General features: G+C 41.8%; 1 protein-coding gene across 1 annotated transcript in view; it reads right to left on the bottom strand.

Moving 5' to 3' along the window:
- LOC117420771 (lipoxygenase homology domain-containing protein 1-like) overlaps window positions 1-21,838 on the bottom strand; it is a 108,997-nt gene that overhangs the window by 51,075 nt on the left and 36,084 nt on the right. The window contains exons 12-24 of the mRNA XM_034034390.3: window positions 20,430-20,578; window positions 18,680-18,803; window positions 16,332-16,582; window positions 15,661-15,796; window positions 14,762-14,922; window positions 7,037-7,123; window positions 6,299-6,434; window positions 5,946-6,100; window positions 4,761-4,921; window positions 4,512-4,588; window positions 4,058-4,254; window positions 3,756-3,948; window positions 2,939-3,099 (exon numbers count right to left, since the gene is read on the bottom strand). Coding sequence (XP_033890281.3) covers window positions 2,939-3,099; window positions 3,756-3,948; window positions 4,058-4,254; window positions 4,512-4,588; window positions 4,761-4,921; window positions 5,946-6,100; window positions 6,299-6,434; window positions 7,037-7,123; window positions 14,762-14,922; window positions 15,661-15,796; window positions 16,332-16,582; window positions 18,680-18,803; window positions 20,430-20,578 — 1,988 coding nt within the window. The remainder of the gene's footprint in view (window positions 1-2,938; window positions 3,100-3,755; window positions 3,949-4,057; window positions 4,255-4,511; window positions 4,589-4,760; window positions 4,922-5,945; window positions 6,101-6,298; window positions 6,435-7,036; window positions 7,124-14,761; window positions 14,923-15,660; window positions 15,797-16,331; window positions 16,583-18,679; window positions 18,804-20,429; window positions 20,579-21,838) is intronic.

Below are 21,838 nucleotides of genomic sequence, written 5' to 3'. Positions count from 1 at the left end.
TTGGCATCATGACCAGGTGCTGTGATGTTTGGTCTTAGCATTGGAAGACAAGCGCAGCAGGACCAACAGGTTGCCACCAATGCCAGCAATATATGACACACGACGAACAACATTCCTCCGTCCAGGGGAGCAACCTCCAAGAAAAGGTATTAAAACCAAAACTCGTCTAGGACAACTGGAAGCTGCTAGAGACTGGAAAATGCTGGCAGATGTTGGACAACGGCTTATTTTCCCACCTGAGATTGCCCCCACTAACCTTTGACCTGATATTGTCTTGTGGTCTGGATCAGCACGCCTTGTTCACCTGGTAGAGTTAACAGTGCCATGGGAGGATGCTATAGATGAGGCGTATGAGAGGAAGAAACTGCGGTATGCTCAACTTGCTGCTGAAGTGGAACAGCGAGGATGGAGAGTCCAGGTTTGCCCAGTAGAGGTGGGTTGTTGAGGATTTGTGGCACACTCCACAACCCGGTTTCTCAGAGACATTGGATTCAGTGGTCAAGAGTTGAGACACATAGTGAAGAACTTATCTGAAGCAGCAGAGAGGAGCAGCAACTGGCTCTGGTTGAGACGAAAAGATTCTGGCTGGGAACCTCAAGCATCGTAGAAAGAAAGCAATGTCGATGTAAAGGAAGGTAAGTAAACTGGGCTTAGCTGAGTGGGGGATGGAGGGGGGGGATGCTGGGACGCCAGAATCACTGTCGAGCCCTCTTAAGGTGTCGTGGGCTAGTCAACGAAACACCAAGGATGGAAGGTGCCCACTTGAAAACCCCAGAGAAGTACCCTACTCAGCTCAGTCCAGACGGCTGTCATGCTGATGCGCTAGGGAGGCCGCACTGTGTTTGATCCCTGGAGCCAGCATTGCAGCTGTTGTGTGTGCTGATGCGCTAGGGAGGCAAAAATAGGCTGATCCCTAGAGCCAGCATTACACTTCAGCCATCAACACCAAGCAGAAGGATATCTACATCATCAGATGGAAGGAAATGCAGATGGATCACATTAGTTTACAGTAAAAGGTGCTTATCTTGGTGAGAGCAGAGTCCAATATCAGCATGAAGTTTTAACACCTACTCTCATGTAATGGAAATCTATGGTAATCAAATTGCATGCCTGCCAGGCTGTACACTTTATAAATATCTTTCAGATCCCAACAGGACAGATGTATAAATAGAGACAAGGCATGTAGGTTACTATGGAAGATTTTAAAAGTATAGGTAACCTCTACACTGTAATTCTTAAAAGGAAAATAAAGTTAGCAGTTTACTTTCCAGTTGTTTATTTTTTAAAGTAAAATAGTGTGATTCAGCTATGGTCCCCTGATAATTCACAAATGCTGTAATTTATAGTTGGGCAAACTGACAATAAATGTTACTACCATACGACCCATCAGGAAATCACTACCCTCAATATTTCAAGCTTTTTATGTGCAAGACACATAGTGAAACAATTATGTAGCTCTGTATCTCTTTACAGAACTTTACAGAACTTTTACATTTGTTTTTAATATTCCAATACATTGTAAAATATAGCGCAATATCATACAATACAGAACCCTGTCATACATAAATAGATTATTAGGGGTGTATCAATGAATCATGATACTTTCTTTCTATGATATATCGTTTCATAATGCATCATTTCTACCATGATACAAGACCAAAACCACAATATAGCTCACTGTAGTTCATCTTCTGGTTCTTGAAGGAAGAATGTGTGTGTTTAATAGTTAGTATGAATACATACTCTCCCAAACACATTAAATATTTGTCCTTTAAAAAAACAATCCATCATTAAATGATCATTTGATCTTATTTTGCATCATAAAAGTAGCACAATCACATGTATCGTGACACATGTTGTATCACATTGCAATACGTAACATATCATGACATTAGTTTATCGTTACACTGCTAATAATTCTGTCAAAATATTGAATAATATTTTACTGCAGGGGTGTCTGGTCCTTCACGTTTTATAGTCTTATTAAACAGTGAACTGATTATGGCCTGGAATGTGGTTGAATTGGTAATTAAGTAATTTAGAGTGCAGGTGAAATAAAGACTAGCAGGGCTCTGGGCATCAAGGACTGGAATTGTGCCCCTGTTATACTGTATTGAAGACTTACTATACTAGATTGCCCAATATATTTCACTAATCTATATTATACAGATTTTTATATGTAAACTGACTCATAATGGAAATCAAAACTGTAAGTACCTGTGACAGGGATGTCACTGGTTCTTGAGTGCATGTGTGCCTTTATGGAAGCAGCTGTGTTGAGCAACAGGAGACGTGCTGCTAAGGAACTAATTGAGCAGGTAGGCTCCCGGTGCTGAGTTGATCGGGGGTCCTGATTGGCTGGGCGGCGTGCCCAGGTAGGCTGTGTGGAGCTCAAAAGGTGTCTGTGCTACAGCTCAAGGCGACTGCACCGCTGTGCTACACAGATGGTTGCTGTGTTTACATCAAGGAGGAGAGCGTCTGCTGGAGAGAACTACTACACAAAACCCTTCCACTCCAAGATGGTACTCATGAAGGCATTGCTCAGCTGAGGCAGTGTGAAAAAGCTGATTGAAGAGGTTGGAGTCGCGTGAGAATGCCGGGACTCTGGGAGTCCAGAAGTAGGTCAGTTTAGGGGATGCTGACCCCAAATAGTGTACAGAGGGTTTTCGTAGAATAGTAGGTTCCTGGAGAAGGACATTCCTTTTAGTGGGACTAGTGCTCGTCATTTGTGTAGAAAACTTTTATTTTGAGCTTTGTTTTGTTTTGTTTTCTTTATTAAATGTGACACTAGGGCTACCATTGCTAGTACCCCAGTGTCAGCACTTGTGTTAATGAAATCTGTGCGCCTGTGCGGCGTGTCAACACCCAATGCTCTGTGTCTGCCTCATTATTATTCAGTGACGACCCACACACGTAACAAATCCCCCTGTTACAGTACCTTAAACACTTCTGTTGATCCTCGTTCAAAGTTGTTCGATCTGTTCTGAAGGCTGATTAACTCTGTCTTTCCTTTCTCCCCATAAATCTGGATGAAGACGCTGGCGTTAGTGCCCGCAGCCCGAACGTTGCCAGTGTGCACTGTAATTTCATAGTTATCCACTGACACAAAAAAAATTAACAGGTAACTATTATTATACATGGTATAGCTACATTTTCAGCAGTAAATACAGTGCTATGTTACTTGTTAAATGGTTCTGAGATGTTGCACCACATCTCATGACAACATACAAAAGTATTATAGTGTAAATATACATTGCCATGTACTTTTGTGGAGCGTTCTCTATATATGAGTAAAATGTACTATTAATTGTATTGCTGTTACAAGAAATCACTCTGCAACTTTCTATTGCATAGTAGATTTTCAAAGATCCTTGGCTCCCTTGGAGCCAGGCATTTCTTGTGTTACAGTCGCGTTTATTATATAGTGGGGCACTACATATATTTTAAAATACATACTTTACCAAAATATAACTGGGACAGCTGACAGTAAAATAACATAAATGTGGTGAAATATGTGTTTATCTGATGATAGTGATGTATATAAATTACAAATCAATCCTTATCCACTCTTGCTCTGTTTATTGCGTGAATGTCCCTTTACCGCATACAGCAATGTAATGTAAAGGCAAAACATTGCAAAGTGCAAATGTCTTTGTCTTTGCCATACCTTAGTCTCATACTCAACACCTAGGAGAAGCATCCAACTAAAAATTAAAAATTAAACAGATGCAAAGTGACTGAAGGGCTCCCCTTACATTTTTCAATGTCCAGTATTTCGCTGGGGTAGATCTCCACCTCCACCTTCCCATCAGCCTCGTCTTTGCAGAGCCATCGATGACTGGGGAACATGTACTGCTTCCCATGGACAGGCACCTTAATCTGAACACTGTCAAGGAACCAACCAGCACGCAAGCCTTCGTTGTTGTGTCCAATCAGGAGCCGGTTGACCTGTTGAAAACAATAAAATTAGCATTTCATGTTGGTAGGTGGTACATATTAAAGTAACACATTTTGCTATAAATGACCTAATTTAAGACAGACAGGGCTAACACATTACCTTTCCAATATCTATAGTGTCAATTGTGAAAATATCAGTATGTCCTGTTTCAAAGTAATTGCGCAGGTCATTGTCAGAGACCACCAGGAGCTGTTTGTTAGTGTCTCCCTTCTCTCCGTAGAGCTTGACAAACACCTTGGAGTCTGAGCTGGCACCTGGAATATTGCCTGTCTTCACCGCAATGTGGTAACTGATGTCTGAAACAAGCAAAATGATTGGTAACTCTTACTGGCACTCCAGATCAAATTTCTGTCGGCTTTGTGTAGATTACAGATACCACAGACTCTTTCGCAGAAGTCATATTCAGATACAGTCAATACTGTTCAATAAATCCCCACCACCATTGCTAATTCTCAAACAAGTCCTTTATCCCCTTATCCCTATGAGGACAGGAAAAACTAGAGGCTAGGCAAGGAAGGACTGCAGGAGGTTTTAATCTTCTTTTGAGACTTACTTCTAAGCATCGGTGCTTCTCCAGCTGGCACTAGCTCTCGAACGATCTGACCATCATCTTCATTCCTGTCAAGCCACCTGGAAAAGCAGACAGAAAAGTTATATTCATGAACCAATGGAAACACCCATTTCTCTGTATGGATGTGTGTTATTCTTGTGTTTACAGCTATATTAATTGTACACCTTCCAGGACTTATCATTTTATGCTAAAGAACACTGGAATTCTGAATATGTGTAGAGAAGTACTTGCCTGTTACAAGGGAATTCGACAGCCTGTGTTTCTGGCTGTCCTTCCTCCCTTACTACCACTTTATCCAGGAACCAGCCGCAGCCACCACCTCTGCCGTTGTGCCCGATCCTCACTCGCCTCACCTGCTTCAAAGACACCGCCTCGATAAGGAACTCGTCTGCCTGTGGGGAGGAGGAGATCACCGGTTAGAGGGAGAGAAACATGACAACCAATTCTTTATCCACAACCTTTAAACCTGCTTGTTTCTGGTCATCTTCAATAAACACTGGACCTTACTCTCAGGAAGTCAGTTACCCTTTCCCTTCTAGGTCATTTTCACATCATCAGTGAATAACAAATTGGAAGTTATCACAATACGTGACAAATTCTCTTGAACTTTCAATGAACAACTCAAGTCGGCTCAATATAAATACATTTCTCAAAAAGGTAAGCGATTTTATCAAAAATAACCCCATTTTGAGGGAGTAGATTCTGAGTTACTTTATTTGTATTAAGTTAACCTTTATTTAGCCAAGAAAGTCAATTGAGATTAAAATTAATTTTTCAAGGGAGACCTGGTCAAGGAGGTGTCATATAATACCAAAAAAAAAAAACACAAATTCAAATGAGCCCAACCAATACAAACAGGTTAATCAAATTATAAGAAACAATTTAGGCTATAACATAGATGTTAATTTTTGTTTGAACTCCTTTAAAAGGTATCAAAACTGTAAGTTTTAGTTATTTCTAAACTTTATTCCAAGACCATGGCACAGAAAACTGGTTTCCTTTTGTCCAAATTCCAAATTCCAAAAACTTTAGGAACTGAGAAACTTAGAACAGTCTGAGATCTAAGATTATAAATACTATTAGAGGTAATCAGCAATGTATTAAGATCTTTCAGGGTTTTGCCAAGGATAGCCTTATAAATAATGATGTACCAGTGTTTTAATCTTCACAAAGATAAAGAAGTCAGACCAGCCAATCTATTATTAATGACAGTGATGAACAGAATAACCCAGGTTGGTTAAAAACCTCAATGCAGAATAGTACAAAGGATCCAGTTTTCTGTGGTAGTAGATACTGTAGAGAATGTCACCATTGTCAACCAGAGGCAAAAATGTACTCAAGATCTATTTTGTTCTAAAAAACAGTTACTTAAAAATGAGCCACCCTAAATAATTTTAGAAACTTACAAATACTCACATTTCCGCTTTCAAATTTATTGACATTGTTCTTGCTGGCGTACAAGACCCGCTCTCCCGTGTCTCCCATGTCACCATGGAGACAAATAAAGACAGAGGCATCTGTGCCACTCCCACTCTTGGTTCCTGTGTAGATGGTGATTCTGTACTTCACAACTAGAGAGCAAGCAAGAGAATCACCAATCAGCCCCTGGCATGACGGTCATCATTTCTTTACATTTACACAAAACAAAACAGGTTGGTTTCATCATCAAGCTAGGAAAGTGCAAGTTGAAAGATTGAACGCGTATTGAATAAACCTGGTAGGAAAAAACACCCAATGATCCTAAAGTACAGACTGCTGCTTTCGCTTACTTGGCAGAGGTTTTTTAACCAGTAGTCCTTCTGCTGGCAGCTCCCTGATAATCTCATTGTCATCTTCATTCATATCCAGCCATCGGCCACAGTTAAATGTGTACTTCTCTTTTGACAGTGTCTTCAATAAGGTGACCTGCATTAAAAAGTAGTTATGGTTTCCACAGAATTCTGCATTCCTAACTCCTTCTCGAAGGTAAATAAAATAGTGCATGCTAATGTTTGAACAAATTATATTTTATATGTAAAAGTTTATTAATTCTGGTTAAACACTGGCTGTGCATTTAAATTAAAGGAGATATCAAGTGGTAAAAGATAATTAAAACATGCAAACTCCAAATGAAAATACATAAGAACACAAGAAAATGAGAGACCATTTGGCCGACCTATGCTTGTCTGGTTCCCAGTAGCTGATTGATCCCATAACTTTGCCTAGTCGGCCCTTACAGGATGCCAGTGACTCAGCAGCAACAGCATTTATGTAACCTATTCAATACACTCACCACTCACTTTGTAAAAAAAACATTTACTACACATCAGCCCACATTTAAGCAGACTCATTTGAAGAAAAGATCAGTACTTTCAAGGTTTTTAAAAAAAGTCCTCTAGCTGGCACTATATTTACAATATGTAAGCAGCATAGTACATAAAAAACCAGCTGCTGGGTACATTATTATATTGTTGGTATTCTACATCTACAAAAGGATCTGACTTTTTAGAGGATGCTCTTCACTTTACCTTATTTAAATGCCAGCCTGCAAATGGATTTCTTTTTTCATGCCAAATTCTAAGCTTGAAAAGATCTCCCAAATCAGGAAGTTCAATCTGTAGGTATAAACAGAGTTACTCAATGTATAGGTTATCTAGCAAAATAAAAAACATACATCATAAATTCAAAATTAAAGCGATCAGTATGATGAAAAAGATGATGACATAATATATCAACAGCATGTACAGAATAGTACAGAGTAAGAATTAGCAATTCTGCAGATACATGCAAATCTTGTGGCATGCTAAATAACGTTAATACTAAATTTCACCATAGTTGGATGAGCGGTTCTCCAAATATATGGAAAAGTTTGAAGTGTGAGGGGCAGCAGTGTGGAGTAGTGGTTAGGGCTCTGGACTCTTGACCGGAGGGTCGTGGGTTCAATCCCAGGTGGGGGGACACTGCTGCTGCACCCTTGAGCAAGGTACTTTACCTAGATTGCTCCAGTAAAAACCCAACTGTATAAATGGGTAATTGCATGTAAAAAATAATGTAATTGTATGTAAAAATAATGTGATATCTTGTAACAATTGTAAGTCGCCCTGGATAAGGGCATCTGCTAAGAAATAAATAATAATACATATATACGACTGCCTCCACTAATAAAGTAAAGAACTGACACACATGAAACTTGTTACAAATTAAGACACAACAAACTCATATTCTGCAAATAAAAATTACTGTGTTTTTTTAACCAATGCAAAGGTTTCCCCATCATCAATATTATAGAACTACCAAGAAACAATGTACAGTGTGTGCATGTAGGATCAGTTATATTATTATTCTAAATGTATTTCTTGCTGATGAAACAAATTGCTGGAATTTTCTTTATATATTTTTAGTGTTGTTTATACTCTAAACACCTTAAAGAACCTGCCATGTAAAGTCCAGAACTTCAAATTAGGACCACGTGGATGTTTCTCCTTTAAAACAAGTAATCTGTAATCTAAAAGTAATCTGAAGACTGGAAACATTTTACAAATAAAGTTTTCTTATACTCGTAACATAAACAAAATGTAACAACTGTTGCAAAAAGTGATGAGAAGAAGCACAGTCATTTTATTGGGAACATCTTCAATATAAATCTGGTACTGTATATCAGAGGAGAATTTCATTATAACTCCTCCTCAGCACTACATGGCAATGCCTAGAGGTTGGAATAATGGCAGGATGCACCATTTCTCCACTGGCTTTTACCATGGCAATGGAAGTAATCATTAGGGCATCAAAATGGGTAGTCGGAGGAGAGCGCTTGGCTTCTGGAATGCGACTACCACCAATTCGAGCATACATGGATGACATGACAACCATGACTACAACAGTAGCCTGCACTAATCGATTATTGGGCAAGTTAACCAATAACATTGAATGGGCACGAATGCAATTCAAGCCCACTAAATCAAGGAGCATCTCTATAATTAAAGGCAAAGTAGTAGATAAAACATTCTTCATTAATGGTGAGGCAATACCAACAGTGTCTGAGAAGCCAGTGAAGAGTCTTGGGAGATGGTACGACGGGGATCTAAAGGACACAGTTCGTGTGGGAGAAGTTAGACAACAAGCAGTGGAAGGGTTGAAGAGCATAGACAGCTGCGCTCTACCAGGTAAACTAAAACTCTGGTGCTTTCAGTTTGGTCTACTGCCGAGGTTGCTGTGGCCACTGACTGTGTACGAGGTTTCTTTGACAACAGTAGAGAAGCTGGAAGCTTTAATCAGTTCATACATCAGGAAATGGTTGGGAGTTCCACGCTGCCTCAGCAGAGTGGGACTTTATGGTAAAGGAATACTGCAGCTACCAGTCTCTGCTCTAACCGAGGAGTTTAAGTGCGCCAAGGTCAGACTGGAAATGACATTAGTAGAGTCACGCGATAAATGCGTAAGGGAGGCAGCACCTGTGTTGAAAACTGGAAGAAAGTGGGCGGCAAAGAAAGCTGTGGAAGATGCAAAGGCTGCCCTTCGAATTGGTGATATCATGGGGCAAGTTCAGCATGGAAGAGGGGGTCTTGGTTTCAGTTCAACTCCTCCTACATGGCACAAGGCGGCCCCAGCTCAAAGAAGGAAGCTGGTAGTCAACGAGGTGCAAAAGCAGGAGGAGAGGATGAGGTGTATAAAGGCCATTTCCCAGGCCAAACAGGGAGAATGGATGAGATGGGAGAGTGTGGAACAACGCAAGATTGGCTGGCAAGACCTATGGTCAATGGAACAGAGCAGGATCAGTTTCCTCATCAGGTCAACATATGATGTTCTCCCATCACCACAGAACCTAAACCTCTGGGTAGGAGAGGATCCCTCATGTCCTTTGTGTTCATCACCTGCAACATTAAGGCACATTTTGACAGGATGTAAGGTGGCTCTTAGCCAAGGACGGTTTACTTGGCGCCATGACCAGGTGCTGCGATGTTTGGCCTTAGCATTGGAAGACAAGCGTAACATGACCAATAAGTTGCCACCTGTTCCATCAAAACATTACACACAAAAGACAACATTCCTCCGCCCAGGAGAGCAACCACCAAGAAAAGGTGTTAAAACCAATCCTCGCCCAGGACAACTGGAAGCTGCTAGAGACTGGAATATGCTGGCAGATGTTGGTCAACGGCTTATTTTTCCACCTGAGATTGCCACCACTAACCTTCGACCAGATATTGTCTTGTGGTCTGGATCAGCACGCCTTGTTCACCTGGTAGAGTTAACAGTGCCATGGGAGGACGCTGTAGATGAGGCGTATGAGAGGAAGAAACTGCGGTATGCTCAACTAGCCACTGAAGCGGAACAGCGAGGATGGAGAGTTCGGGTTTACCCAGTGGAAGTGGGTTGTCGAGGATTTGTGGCACATTCTACAACCCGGTTTCTCAGAGACGTCGGATTCAGTGGCCAAGAGTTGCGTCGCACAGTGAAGAACTTATCTGAAGCAGCAGAGAGGAGCAGCAACTGGCTGTGGTTGAGACGGAAAGATTCTGGCTGGGGACAGGTAAGTAAGCTGGGCTGAGTTGAGTGGGGGACGGAGGGGGGTGATGCTGGGACGCCAGAATCACCGTCGAGCCCTCTTGAGGTGTCGTGGGCTAGTCGACGAAACACTGAGGATGGAAGGTGCCCACTTGAAAACCCCAGAGATGTACCCTACTTAGCTCAATCCAGACGGTTGTCATGCTGATGCGCTGGGGAGGCCGCACTTTGGTTGATCCCTGGAGCCAGCATCGCAGCCGTTGTGTGTGCTGATGCGCCAGGGAGGCAAAATAAGCTGATCCCTGGAGCCAGCATTACACTTCAGCCATTAACACCAGACAGAAGGATATCTACATCATCATATGGAAGGAAACGTAAATGGATGGAGACGCATATGGATCACATTAGTTTACTGTAAAGCTACGTCTTAGTTGGTGCTTATCTTGGCGAGAGCCGAGTTCAAATCAGCATGAAGTTTTAACATCTACTCTCGTGTAATGGAAATCATGAAGATCTGGATACGTCCAGTGACTGCTGTGAATAGTGCAGCTGGCAACAAGGGAAAGACCTTGTGACAGCCTGGAGAGACAGCTGACAGGAGGAAAGAGACCCCATTGGGGCTGGTAAGGGTTAGCTACCCTTGTCGGCAGTATCCAGCTCTGTGTTTACAGGATGCTGGAGACACCCGCCCAAGGCTTCTAAGAAATTAAAGAGAAAAATACCCCTAGAGTCTGCGAGAGCGGGGGCGGAAGATGACTCAACGTTGGACAACACGGTTAACGACTTGGGAACGGAAACGGATATGAGTATGGAGAGTACTTCACAAAAGACTAGTTCAAGATCTGCAGTTAACAAAGACATGGAACTCCAGGTTTGTGTCTGCGGCTGGAGCAAGGCGACAACGGTCAGGGGTTTGAAGATTCATCAAGGGAGAATGAAATGCTTGAGGGAGAAGGGACAAGGGCCTCGCATTGATCAGTACTTCTTACGAAGTCAGTCAAGTCAGTCGAATGAAATCCAGCGACAGGAAGCAAACCACAGTTCGCAGGATATCAGCACCCCTGTCATAGATGTGAGGAGGACTTGCATGGACACAGTTAGTGATGAACCTAATGATCCTTGTGAACCCGGTCAGACAAACCAGCATAAGAGAGAAAAGAACCTCAACGGGCACAAGCCTGGAGTTAAATGGCCAAGAGCTTGTGAGAAAACTGCATGGGACACAGTAAACACAGATCTCTGCGTTGCATTGGAAAGATTAAGTGGAACAGTTGAAAAGAAGCTGGATAAATTTGGGGACATCATCTACGCATATGGAAGTGAGAGGTTTGGAGTTGAAAAAAGGAAGGAAAAAGTACAAACTATTCCTGGAAAGTCTAGACGGCAGCAGGAGATTGAACGCTTAGTTAGAGAAAGGAGACAGCTGAGGAACCAATGGAGAAGAGCAGAACAAAGTCAGAAGGAGGGACTCAATCTCTTACAAAGGGTCATAAAAGATAAGCTTGCAACATTGCGCAGAGCTGAGCGCCTACGGAAACGCTACAAAAAGAAGGAGCGTGCGAGAACTAACTTTTATAAAGACCCATTCAAATTTGTAAAGAAGTTATTCACCAGTGAGAAGAATGGCACACTAAAAGCATCTAAGGTTGAGCTGGAGAGATATTTGGAGGAAACACATACAGATTCAAAAAGGCAGGAGCCTATGTCAATTCCGTCAGACATCCCACCTATCAATCCACCAGAATACCAAATGGAGGACTGTGCACCTAAGTGGAAAGAAATAGAGCAAGCTGTGAAAAAAGCAAGGGCTTCATCATCTCCAGGGCCTAATGGAGTTCCGTACAGAGTGTACAAGAGTGCTTCAGGAGTTCTACGAATTCTGTGGAAATTGATGAAAGTGGCATGGGAAAAACAGGTTGTACCAAGAGCATGGCGCCGAGCAGGTGGAGTCTTTATACCTAAAGAAAAAGATTCTACAAGCATCAGTCAGTTTCGTCCCATTTCCCTATTAAACGTAGAAGGCAAGATTTTCTTCAGCATTATTGCTCAGAGATTGTCAGCTTACCTATTAAAGAACTGCTTCATTGACACTTCAATACAAAAAGCGGGCATTCCAGGTTTCCCAGGTTGCTTAGAACACATCAATGTGATCTGGCAACAAATTCAATCAGCTAAAAAGGAGAGGAAGGAGCTCCATGTGACATTCCTGGATTTGGCTAATGCATATGGTTCAGTGCCACATGAACTACTTTGGGCAGCATTTGATTTTTTCAGTGTACCGATGACAATAACAAATTTAGTGAAAGCCTATTTTGGAGATTTGCAATTCAGTTTTTCAACTTCAGAATTCAGCACTACATGGCAATGCCTAGAGGTTGGAATAATGGCAGGATGCACCATTTCTCCACTGGCTTTTACCATGGCAATGGAAGTAATCATTAGGGCATCAAAATGGGTAGTCGGAGGAGAGCGCTTGGCTTCTGGAATGCGACTACCACCAATTCGAGCATACATGGATGACATGACAACCATGACTACAACAGTAGCCTGCACTAATCGATTATTGGGCAAGTTAACCAATAACATTGAATGGGCACGAATGCAATTCAAGCCCACTAAATCAAGGAGCATCTCTATAATTAAAGGCAAAGTAGTAGATAAAACATTCTTCATTAATGGTGAGGCAATACCAACAGTGTCTGAGAAGCCAGTGAAGAGTCTTGGGAGATGGTACGACGGGGATCTAAAGGACACAGTTCGTGTGGGAGAAGTTAGACAACAAGCAGTGGAAGGGTTGAAGAGCATAGACAGCTGCGCTCTACCAGGTAAACTAAAACTCTGGTGCTTTCAGTTTGGTCTACTGCCGAGGTTGCTGTGGCCACTGACTGTGTACGAGGTTTCTTTGACAACAGTAGAGAAGCTGGAAGCTTTAATCAGTTCATACATCAGGAAATGGTTGGGAGTTCCACGCTGCCTCAGCAGAGTGGGACTTTATGGTAAAGGAATACTGCAGCTACCAGTCTCTGCTCTAACCGAGGAGTTTAAGTGCGCCAAGGTCAGACTGGAAATGACATTAGTAGAGTCACGCGATAAATGCGTAAGGGAGGCAGCACCTGTGTTGAAAACTGGAAGAAAGTGGGCGGCAAAGAAAGCTGTGGAAGATGCAAAGGCTGCCCTTCGAATTGGTGATATCATGGGGCAAGTTCAGCATGGAAGAGGGGGTCTTGGTTTCAGTTCAACTCCTCCTACATGGCACAAGGCGGCCCCAGCTCAAAGAAGGAAGCTGGTAGTCAACGAGGTGCAAAAGCAGGAGGAGAGGATGAGGTGTATAAAGGCCATTTCCCAGGCCAAACAGGGAGAATGGATGAGATGGGAGAGTGTGGAACAACGCAAGATTGGCTGGCAAGACCTATGGTCAATGGAACAGAGCAGGATCAGTTTCCTCATCAGGTCAACATATGATGTTCTCCCATCACCACAGAACCTAAACCTCTGGGTAGGAGAGGATCCCTCATGTCCTTTGTGTTCATCACCTGCAACATTAAGGCACATTTTGACAGGATGTAAGGTGGCTCTTAGCCAAGGACGGTTTACTTGGCGCCATGACCAGGTGCTGCGATGTTTGGCCTTAGCATTGGAAGACAAGCGTAACATGACCAATAAGTTGCCACCTGTTCCATCAAAACATTACACACAAAAGACAACATTCCTCCGCCCAGGAGAGCAACCACCAAGAAAAGGTGTTAAAACCAATCCTCGCCCAGGACAACTGGAAGCTGCTAGAGACTGGAATATGCTGGCAGATGTTGGTCAACGGCTTATTTTTCCACCTGAGATTGCCACCACTAACCTTCGACCAGATATTGTCTTGTGGTCTGGATCAGCACGCCTTGTTCACCTGGTAGAGTTAACAGTGCCATGGGAGGACGCTGTAGATGAGGCGTATGAGAGGAAGAAACTGCGGTATGCTCAACTAGCCACTGAAGCGGAACAGCGAGGATGGAGAGTTCGGGTTTACCCAGTGGAAGTGGGTTGTCGAGGATTTGTGGCACATTCTACAACCCGGTTTCTCAGAGACGTCGGATTCAGTGGCCAAGAGTTGCGTCGCACAGTGAAGAACTTATCTGAAGCAGCAGAGAGGAGCAGCAACTGGCTGTGGTTGAGACGGAAAGATTCTGGCTGGGGACAGGTAAGTAAGCTGGGCTGAGTTGAGTGGGGGACGGAGGGGGGTGATGCTGGGACGCCAGAATCACCGTCGAGCCCTCTTGAGGTGTCGTGGGCTAGTCGACGAAACACTGAGGATGGAAGGTGCCCACTTGAAAACCCCAGAGATGTACCCTACTTAGCTCAATCCAGACGGTTGTCATGCTGATGCGCTGGGGAGGCCGCACTTTGGTTGATCCCTGGAGCCAGCATCGCAGCCGTTGTGTGTGCTGATGCGCCAGGGAGGCAAAATAAGCTGATCCCTGGAGCCAGCATTACACTTCAGCCATTAACACCAGACAGAAGGATATCTACATCATCATATGGAAGGAAACGTAAATGGATGGAGACGCATATGGATCACATTAGTTTACTGTAAAGCTACGTCTTAGTTGGTGCTTATCTTGGCGAGAGCCGAGTTCAAATCAGCATGAAGTTTTAACATCTACTCTCGTGTAATGGAAATCATTACTAACAGATCTGATGCCAGAAATATTCATTGTATCATCATATTAATAACCACAGCAAATTCAGTTCCAAAATCCTACCATGAACTTGTCTGTTTGACCAGTTTCAAAGTTATCTGAGTTGTTGTCCAGTCTCATTTCATCCGATTTCCCCTTCTCTCCATAGACCTGAAGGAAGACATTGGCATCGCTCCCAGCATTCTTGATGTCACTGGTCCAGATCCATAGTGACCATGGTAGTTCTGAAAATGGTGACAAACATCTGAAACCCTGCCTCTTAAGGGAAAAAATACAAGTGTAATGGTGTTTTCTGGTCCTACAGGAAACTAAGGGCTTTACGACCTTGGGGAACATGAACATGCTAAGGGGAAATTCTGGTTTCAGGTTGGGGGCAGGTAGAAAGTTTGGTCGAGCAAATTAGTTAAACAGTTTCAGCTTTGGTTGTTAGCCCAATCATCTCAAACCAATAAGTCAGCTCTATAAAATAGAGGAGGTGACAACCCTTGAGGGGGACTACTGGAGAATACAAACAACTGTGCTGGGCTGTTTTGGTTCAGGTTGTCAGAACAAGAGGTCAGCTACACGGTTTAAATATTTGTTGGGGGTAAAAGGACATAGTCTTCCTCCAAAGTGAGTATAGGCGGAGTTAAAGGAGATCTTATAAGTTTAGGTTAGTTCTCCCAGACTGAAATAGGTTTTTGTTTTATTCATTGTTCTGTTTCTTAAACGACCAGAAGCCCCCTGTAAATTTTGTTTTTCTTTGGAATAAAAGTGTGCAGCCAGGTTTTGAACTCTGACTGTGACATCTTTTCCACCTGACCTACAAGGCACTGTTTTACAAGCAGTAATATTCAAAAGGGGTCTCAGAAGCTACAGCTGATTTCTATTAGGTGTAATTTGTTTCGTCAAAAAAACTTTTTAGAAAACTTGAACAAGACACTACTTGTTTTAGGGAATATAGGTATTTGGATGGGGCATACTTTTCTGTTTCTTTTGCCGGAGGGACACCATTTCATAGAGCTCCCTTTCGATCAGCCCATCTCCCTCGTCTTCATCCAGCCATTTATCACATGGGAACGTCTGCTCAATACCAGTGAATGGACAGTACACTATCACCTGTAGGACGTCAAAGCATTAGACTTACACACATTGGACTTACACTAAGATGATTCCAATAATTTGGTCTTGTTTACTAGAAAAGACAATGTTTTTGAACTGTGAATGTGAACCAAGGCATTGCTACAACAGGTAATGCAGGTAATAAAACAAGCATCTGTTGGGGAATGAATTAAAACTGGTATTAGGAACTTTCCAGGTATTATGCTTTCTTTGAACTGAAGTTTAAATATGCTTATATATATGGTGTCTGTATTTCTCTTGGCTTACTTGTTTTTTAAAAGATATGTTTAATGACATACTGTATGAGTGGAATATTTCGATTTTTTTTGTTGTAAGTAAAATCTGGGATTCTTAAACTGCTGTACCTATTGTATAGTGTTGTGTCACAGCATCTATACACAGAAACAAAAGTTGGCTTGAACTGACACAGTGATTTACAAATGTGCACGTTACACAAATGAGACAGACAAGGCTACTGATACAACTCTATTACTCGATGCGCGTGGCACAGCCTTACCGCTGAGCCTCTTACCTTTTCACAGAACCATCCCGAGCTGACCCCGTTGTTGTCATGCCCGATGGTGACTCTGCTAAGAGGGCTGAGCAGCGCAGCAATCTCCACATTGAAGATGTCTGTCAGCCCCCGCTCAAACTGACCCCCCTCCAGGAAGATCTTCCCACTGTTCTTGATGCCCTTGGAGCCATGCATGAGAATATGAACCTTGGAGTTGGTGCCAGCACCTCTGACTTTGCCAGTCACCACAGAAATGTTGTAAACAATACCTAAAGGGTCCGGTTACAAAACAGTCAGATTCATTTCTGAGAGGAGGCACACAGATCAACTGAGCACAAGGGCCCTGATTCACGAAGGTTTAAAGTATAGTTTGCAAGTTTGCCACTTTCAACACTTTTCAGCCTAGGATAGTAGGTTGGGCAAGTAAATTCTTCCTCAGATATATATATATATAAGAAAAGCAGTTTTATGATATAGTTCAAATATATTTGTAATTTTATTTTCTTAACTACCACACACTTGCCCCGTTACACTAGTCACTTTTAAGCCGACTCTATGACGGCTTAGGTCATTTTTTTGTAAACACATCAGTCCCAGGTCCAGCTGCCCTAAAAATGGCCTGCTCTAGAGAGGGCTCTGCGATGGCTTTGGACTGTTTTTTTGGTCTACTGAATGGATCCTTTGATTTGAAAAGACATTTAGCAATTCATGTGAAACAAGCCCATTTACCACAAACATTATTATTACTTTTTTTCACACATGATCGTATTTTGATATGAGGATCAATATGAGGAAATGCTTGGTTTTGTGGGCACCTCTATCTAGAATTAAACAAATCATTACATAAACTCACTAAGAAAATGAAAGGTTTCCTTGATGTCTTTTGTTTAAAAGTAACATGCTTTTAGACCTGCACATAGTGCTTGTTTAATTATATGCATTACTGCACTAACAATTATACAATTTGAAAACTAAAGCTGCAGGCTTGTGGAAGTTTAATCAATTTAAATGCACAGGCTTTATTATTCAAAGTGTATAATCTTAAGTGCCGTGGTGTGAATAGGTTTACCAGGCATCCTGGGAAGACTGTGATTGTCCCAGTTTTTAGTCTTACTTTTTTGTTAAATTGTTAAATAGTCCAAGTTTTGCTATTATATTCACATTTTTTTTAAAGTACAAAACAGTATCAGTACAAAAAACATATTGTCCATGGACAAACAAAACAAAATGTATATACAATTACATGCGTGTGTGTGTTAGACGTATTCACTGCCACAGACACTGAAAAATTCCCAGTTTTTCACTCTGAAAATCTGGTAACCCTAGATGTGAATATGTTTATAAGCACTAGCTTCAGGTCCAAAAGCACTTTACTTTTAATCAAAGCACTGAATTCACCCCTAGAAGGATATCTTTTGATTTATGAAATGCTTTATTTTTTAAATTGTTTCACCATAGTACCATGATGCGTTGTTAGTATACATATAACTTTAGTTCTGTGGGTAGAACGCACACAATTGAAAGTCGCAGATGTTTCAGCTATCAAACAAATTAGTTTTGCTTTTGTTGAAAAACCAAAATAAGTATTTTTTTATGGGTAAGAAAATATACTGAAGTTATTGTTTACATTTACATATATAAAAAGTTGTCAAACTGATGTGTAAATGTATACAATAACCTGTTTCTTTAAATGTCCGATATGAAAGTTTTCAATGTCTTCGCTCTATTTCTGATGGCAAAATTACATCTTAATTAGCATAGAACTACCAGGGTATCCTCAGCTCACTGCACACCAGCGACCCCTGTAGTCCGGCTGGGCGCCTGAGGGCTTGCCTGTAAGCTGCCCAGAGCTGCGTTGTCCTCCGACACTGTAGCTCTGAGGTGGCTGCATGGTGGGTCTGCAGTGTGAAAAGAAGCGGTTGGCTGACGGCACACACTTCGGAGGACAGCGTGTGTTCGTCTTCGCTGCTCCCGAGTCAGCGCGGGGGTGGTAGCGGTGAGCTGAGCCTAAAAATAATTGGCTACTCTAAGTTGGGAGAAAATGATAAAAAAAAAAAAAAACAATTGGCGACTACTAAATTTAAATAAATAAATAAATAAATAAATAAATAAATAAATAAATAAAATGCACTTAATGTATTGCTTAATGTTTGTGTAATAAAAAATTAAGAAGTTTTTGCCTGAGCTATAAAATCAATTACATTTTTAATTAGAAAACAAATAGTTGTCATGAATGCAAATGTAGAACTCTATTATTGTTTTACAATAAGTTTTAATTTTGCAGTGTCATCAGTGAATACAGCCAGAAGCGAATGTGATTATTTCTGCCTCAGGACATAATTCCGGAGGTTTCTGAACTGCTCTACCTGTGGCCTGGCTGCCTCCTACCAGGATGTCCCGCTGGATTTTGCCGTCATCTTCATCCATTGCAAACCAGCGGTTCACAGGGAACTCATACACAGCTTTGTTGCCCATATCATCAACTATCACCTGGGGTGAAACAAGCAGACATATTAAATACATTCTAATACCATTTCTTAGGTAGGATCACAATCTTGTAACATGGTTTCTCGGTCTACAGTAGTCATTTGTTTTGCACAGATAAGATGAGTTGAACATATACCTACACAACATTAAAATGTTGTAGTGGTCTCCTTATGGTCTCTCTATTATCAGAAGAATAATTTTAAATTAAGTTTGCAGTTTTTTTTTTAAATGGTTAAAAGTTTATATTATTTTTTCAATGCATTGTTTAATTAAAAAAATCAGTCCTTATAATAGTTTTTAACACTTCCACTTTCTTCTCCTGTACGAATTCTAGAGATTTCTCATCTGTTTTCTTTTTTGAAACCTGTAATGAATAATACATTATCCAGGTTATTTCCCAGCACCATCTTTCTGGCGTGTTGGCAATGTCATTAGTTTAAAAGTAGCACCCGTAAACACATGAAAGTTAACTCATGCAGTGTAGCATCAGGTAATGGACTTGGCCCTGACCGAAGAACATCTTTAGGGCTCATAGCAACCTGCTGTTTTACTCACAAAATTATTTCAGGCTAAATCCACAAAATATGCTTTGTAACAATAGACTATCACGGGTTAACAGACACTGTCAGTAATGGAACTGCCCTTGGCTGTATTCTTGTAATATGCTTGTGAAGTCCCTTATGTAGATATTTAAGGCACAAAGCCAAACATGCAAATAGACCACGATCGATCCAGAAAGGGAGCTGCCAAGTCAATCCTCTGCAGCTGCTGTCTCTGATTACGGATGTCTGAACTGAATGCATTAAACCATGACTGCTTGTCCTTTTCAGCAGCCTATATTTTACCTGATTGCTTCTTTTTCAATAAAATCTTCGCCACAGGGAAAATCAACGAATATTTTTGAGATGTGGGGGTGGGTGGGGTGGGATTTATTTAAAAACTGAAATAATCCAAGTATAACCAGCAAGATACAGTTTCAGAGTTTAAAAAAATGCTGCAGGAATGCCCTTTACATGAACTGTAAGATTATGCACTGCAGTTACATATTGAAGAGTGAAGCTATTTGAAATGGTTTAGGAGACAGCTGAATGTGCAGCGGTGGGGCTGGCCGCGGAGCTGCTTTACAGGGGATGCTCAATATACCTGTTGTTTGTTGACTTTGGTGAGGTTATTAAGAGGTTAATAAATGATTCTTTGAGGGAAAAAAGCAGCAGGATTTATACAAACTTAAAATACAGAAGTATTCAAATCCACCACTTTTTTAACAGAACCATGTGCCTTTCTCCAGGGCACTCCCTTTCAGTTTAGTAATCCTTACTGTGTTGGATATTAATACTTGAAGAACCTGCATTTCCAGGTAACAAGATCTGTCTACTATCTGCCATTAACTCAGATCAGATGCCACCATCCACGGGTAATTTTTAAGCATTTCGGTGAGCTGTTACATATCAAATGTACAGTACATGCTAATGACCAATCTGGGTGTTAACCACAAAGGTTAGAGGTTTGGCCAACTAGCTAGAGAGGAGCAGGATCTTTCAATAAATATATACTGTGAGTAACAGTCAATGTAATTCATGTGTAACCGTTACTGTTACTGCAACGTCTATGGGGAATAAAAGCTTGTACCTTGTCGAGAAACCAGCCAGCGGAGGAGCCCTTGTTGTTGTGGCCAATGGTGATCTTCCTCAACCGTCCCAAATTGGGAGCCTCAATGGTAAACTTGTCCTCAGATCCCCGTTCGAAGTTGTTTTTGTCATTGTCGAGCCTTCTTTCACCTTGTTTCAAATGTATTTTAAAACAAACGATTAAACAAAGACTCCAAACTGCATCTCTGACCTGTTTTCACAATACATAGTTTTACTGATTTACTTTGTATGTTTACAGAAGAAACATTTAATAGATATGATATGAAACAGGTTGAATATTCCAGGTGCATGCAATGCACTTTTATTATTATTTTAGCATGTGAACAGGCTGTCAATCAGCAGCCTTGTGGCAATGCTAAAGAACAGCTCAAACTGATAAAGCACATGGTCATGGGTGATGTTTTTCAGGCGCTAATGAATAAAGAAGACCCAGGTATTCAACTTAAAATAGTGCAACGTCCAACACATTGCAACTGATTTATTATTAGTTCAGCTGAAGGACTCAAATTCACAATCCTTGCAAAGAAATAGTAATACATCCTTTAAAAAAAAAAAAAAAAGTCTTTTTTTTTTTAACCGCTTTGCCTTGACCAGTGTAAGTTTCTCCCAACACAGACAGTGCCTGACTTTTTATTTAGGGTCAATGGCAATGTTCTGATCATTATCCTTTAACAATCCCATTCTATTGTGTGACACTGAACACCCTACTGTATAAGACAAAGGGGTGTCTTTTGATAGATAATTTGATGTCACATGACAGGGTGAGGTCAAGATGGGGGCATTACAGGGGGCTCCCAAGTTGCGCGTCCAGTAAAAGCACTCGCTAGAGTGCAGGATGCGCTCTACAGCCTGGACGTCGCGAGTTCAAATCCAGGCTATTCCACAGCCGACCGTGGACGGGAGCTCCCAGGGGGCGGCGCTCAATTGGCCGAGCGTCGTCCGGGGGGAGGGAGGGTTAGGTCGGCCAGGTGGTCCTCGGCTCACCGCGCACCAGCGACCCCTGTAGTCTGGCCGGGCGCCTGCGGGCTTGCCTGTAAGCTGCCCAGAGCTGCGTTGTCCTCCGACGCTGTAGCTCTGAGGCGGCTGCACGGTGAGTCTGCAGAGTGTAAAGAAGCGGGCGGCTGACGGCACGCGCTTCGGAGGACAGCGTGTGTTCATCTTCGCCCCTCCCAAATCAGCGCAGGGGTGGTAGCGGTGAGCTGAGCCTAAAAATAATTGGGCATTTCAAATTGGGGAGAAAATAATAAAAACTAATTGGCAATGACTAAAATTTTTTTAAAAAAAAAAGATGGGGGCATTACAAATCAACTTTATCAACACATTTTATTTACTGTACAATTTAACAAACTGAAACAATGAAAGCTGACGATACACATTTATCTTTTACAA

This window comes from Acipenser ruthenus, chromosome 1 (genome assembly GCF_902713425.1).
Source record: "Acipenser ruthenus chromosome 1, fAciRut3.2 maternal haplotype, whole genome shotgun sequence".
Classification (NCBI taxonomy): domain Eukaryota; kingdom Metazoa; phylum Chordata; class Actinopteri; order Acipenseriformes; family Acipenseridae; genus Acipenser; species Acipenser ruthenus.
This window is presented reverse-complemented; position numbering and strand designations above follow the sequence as displayed.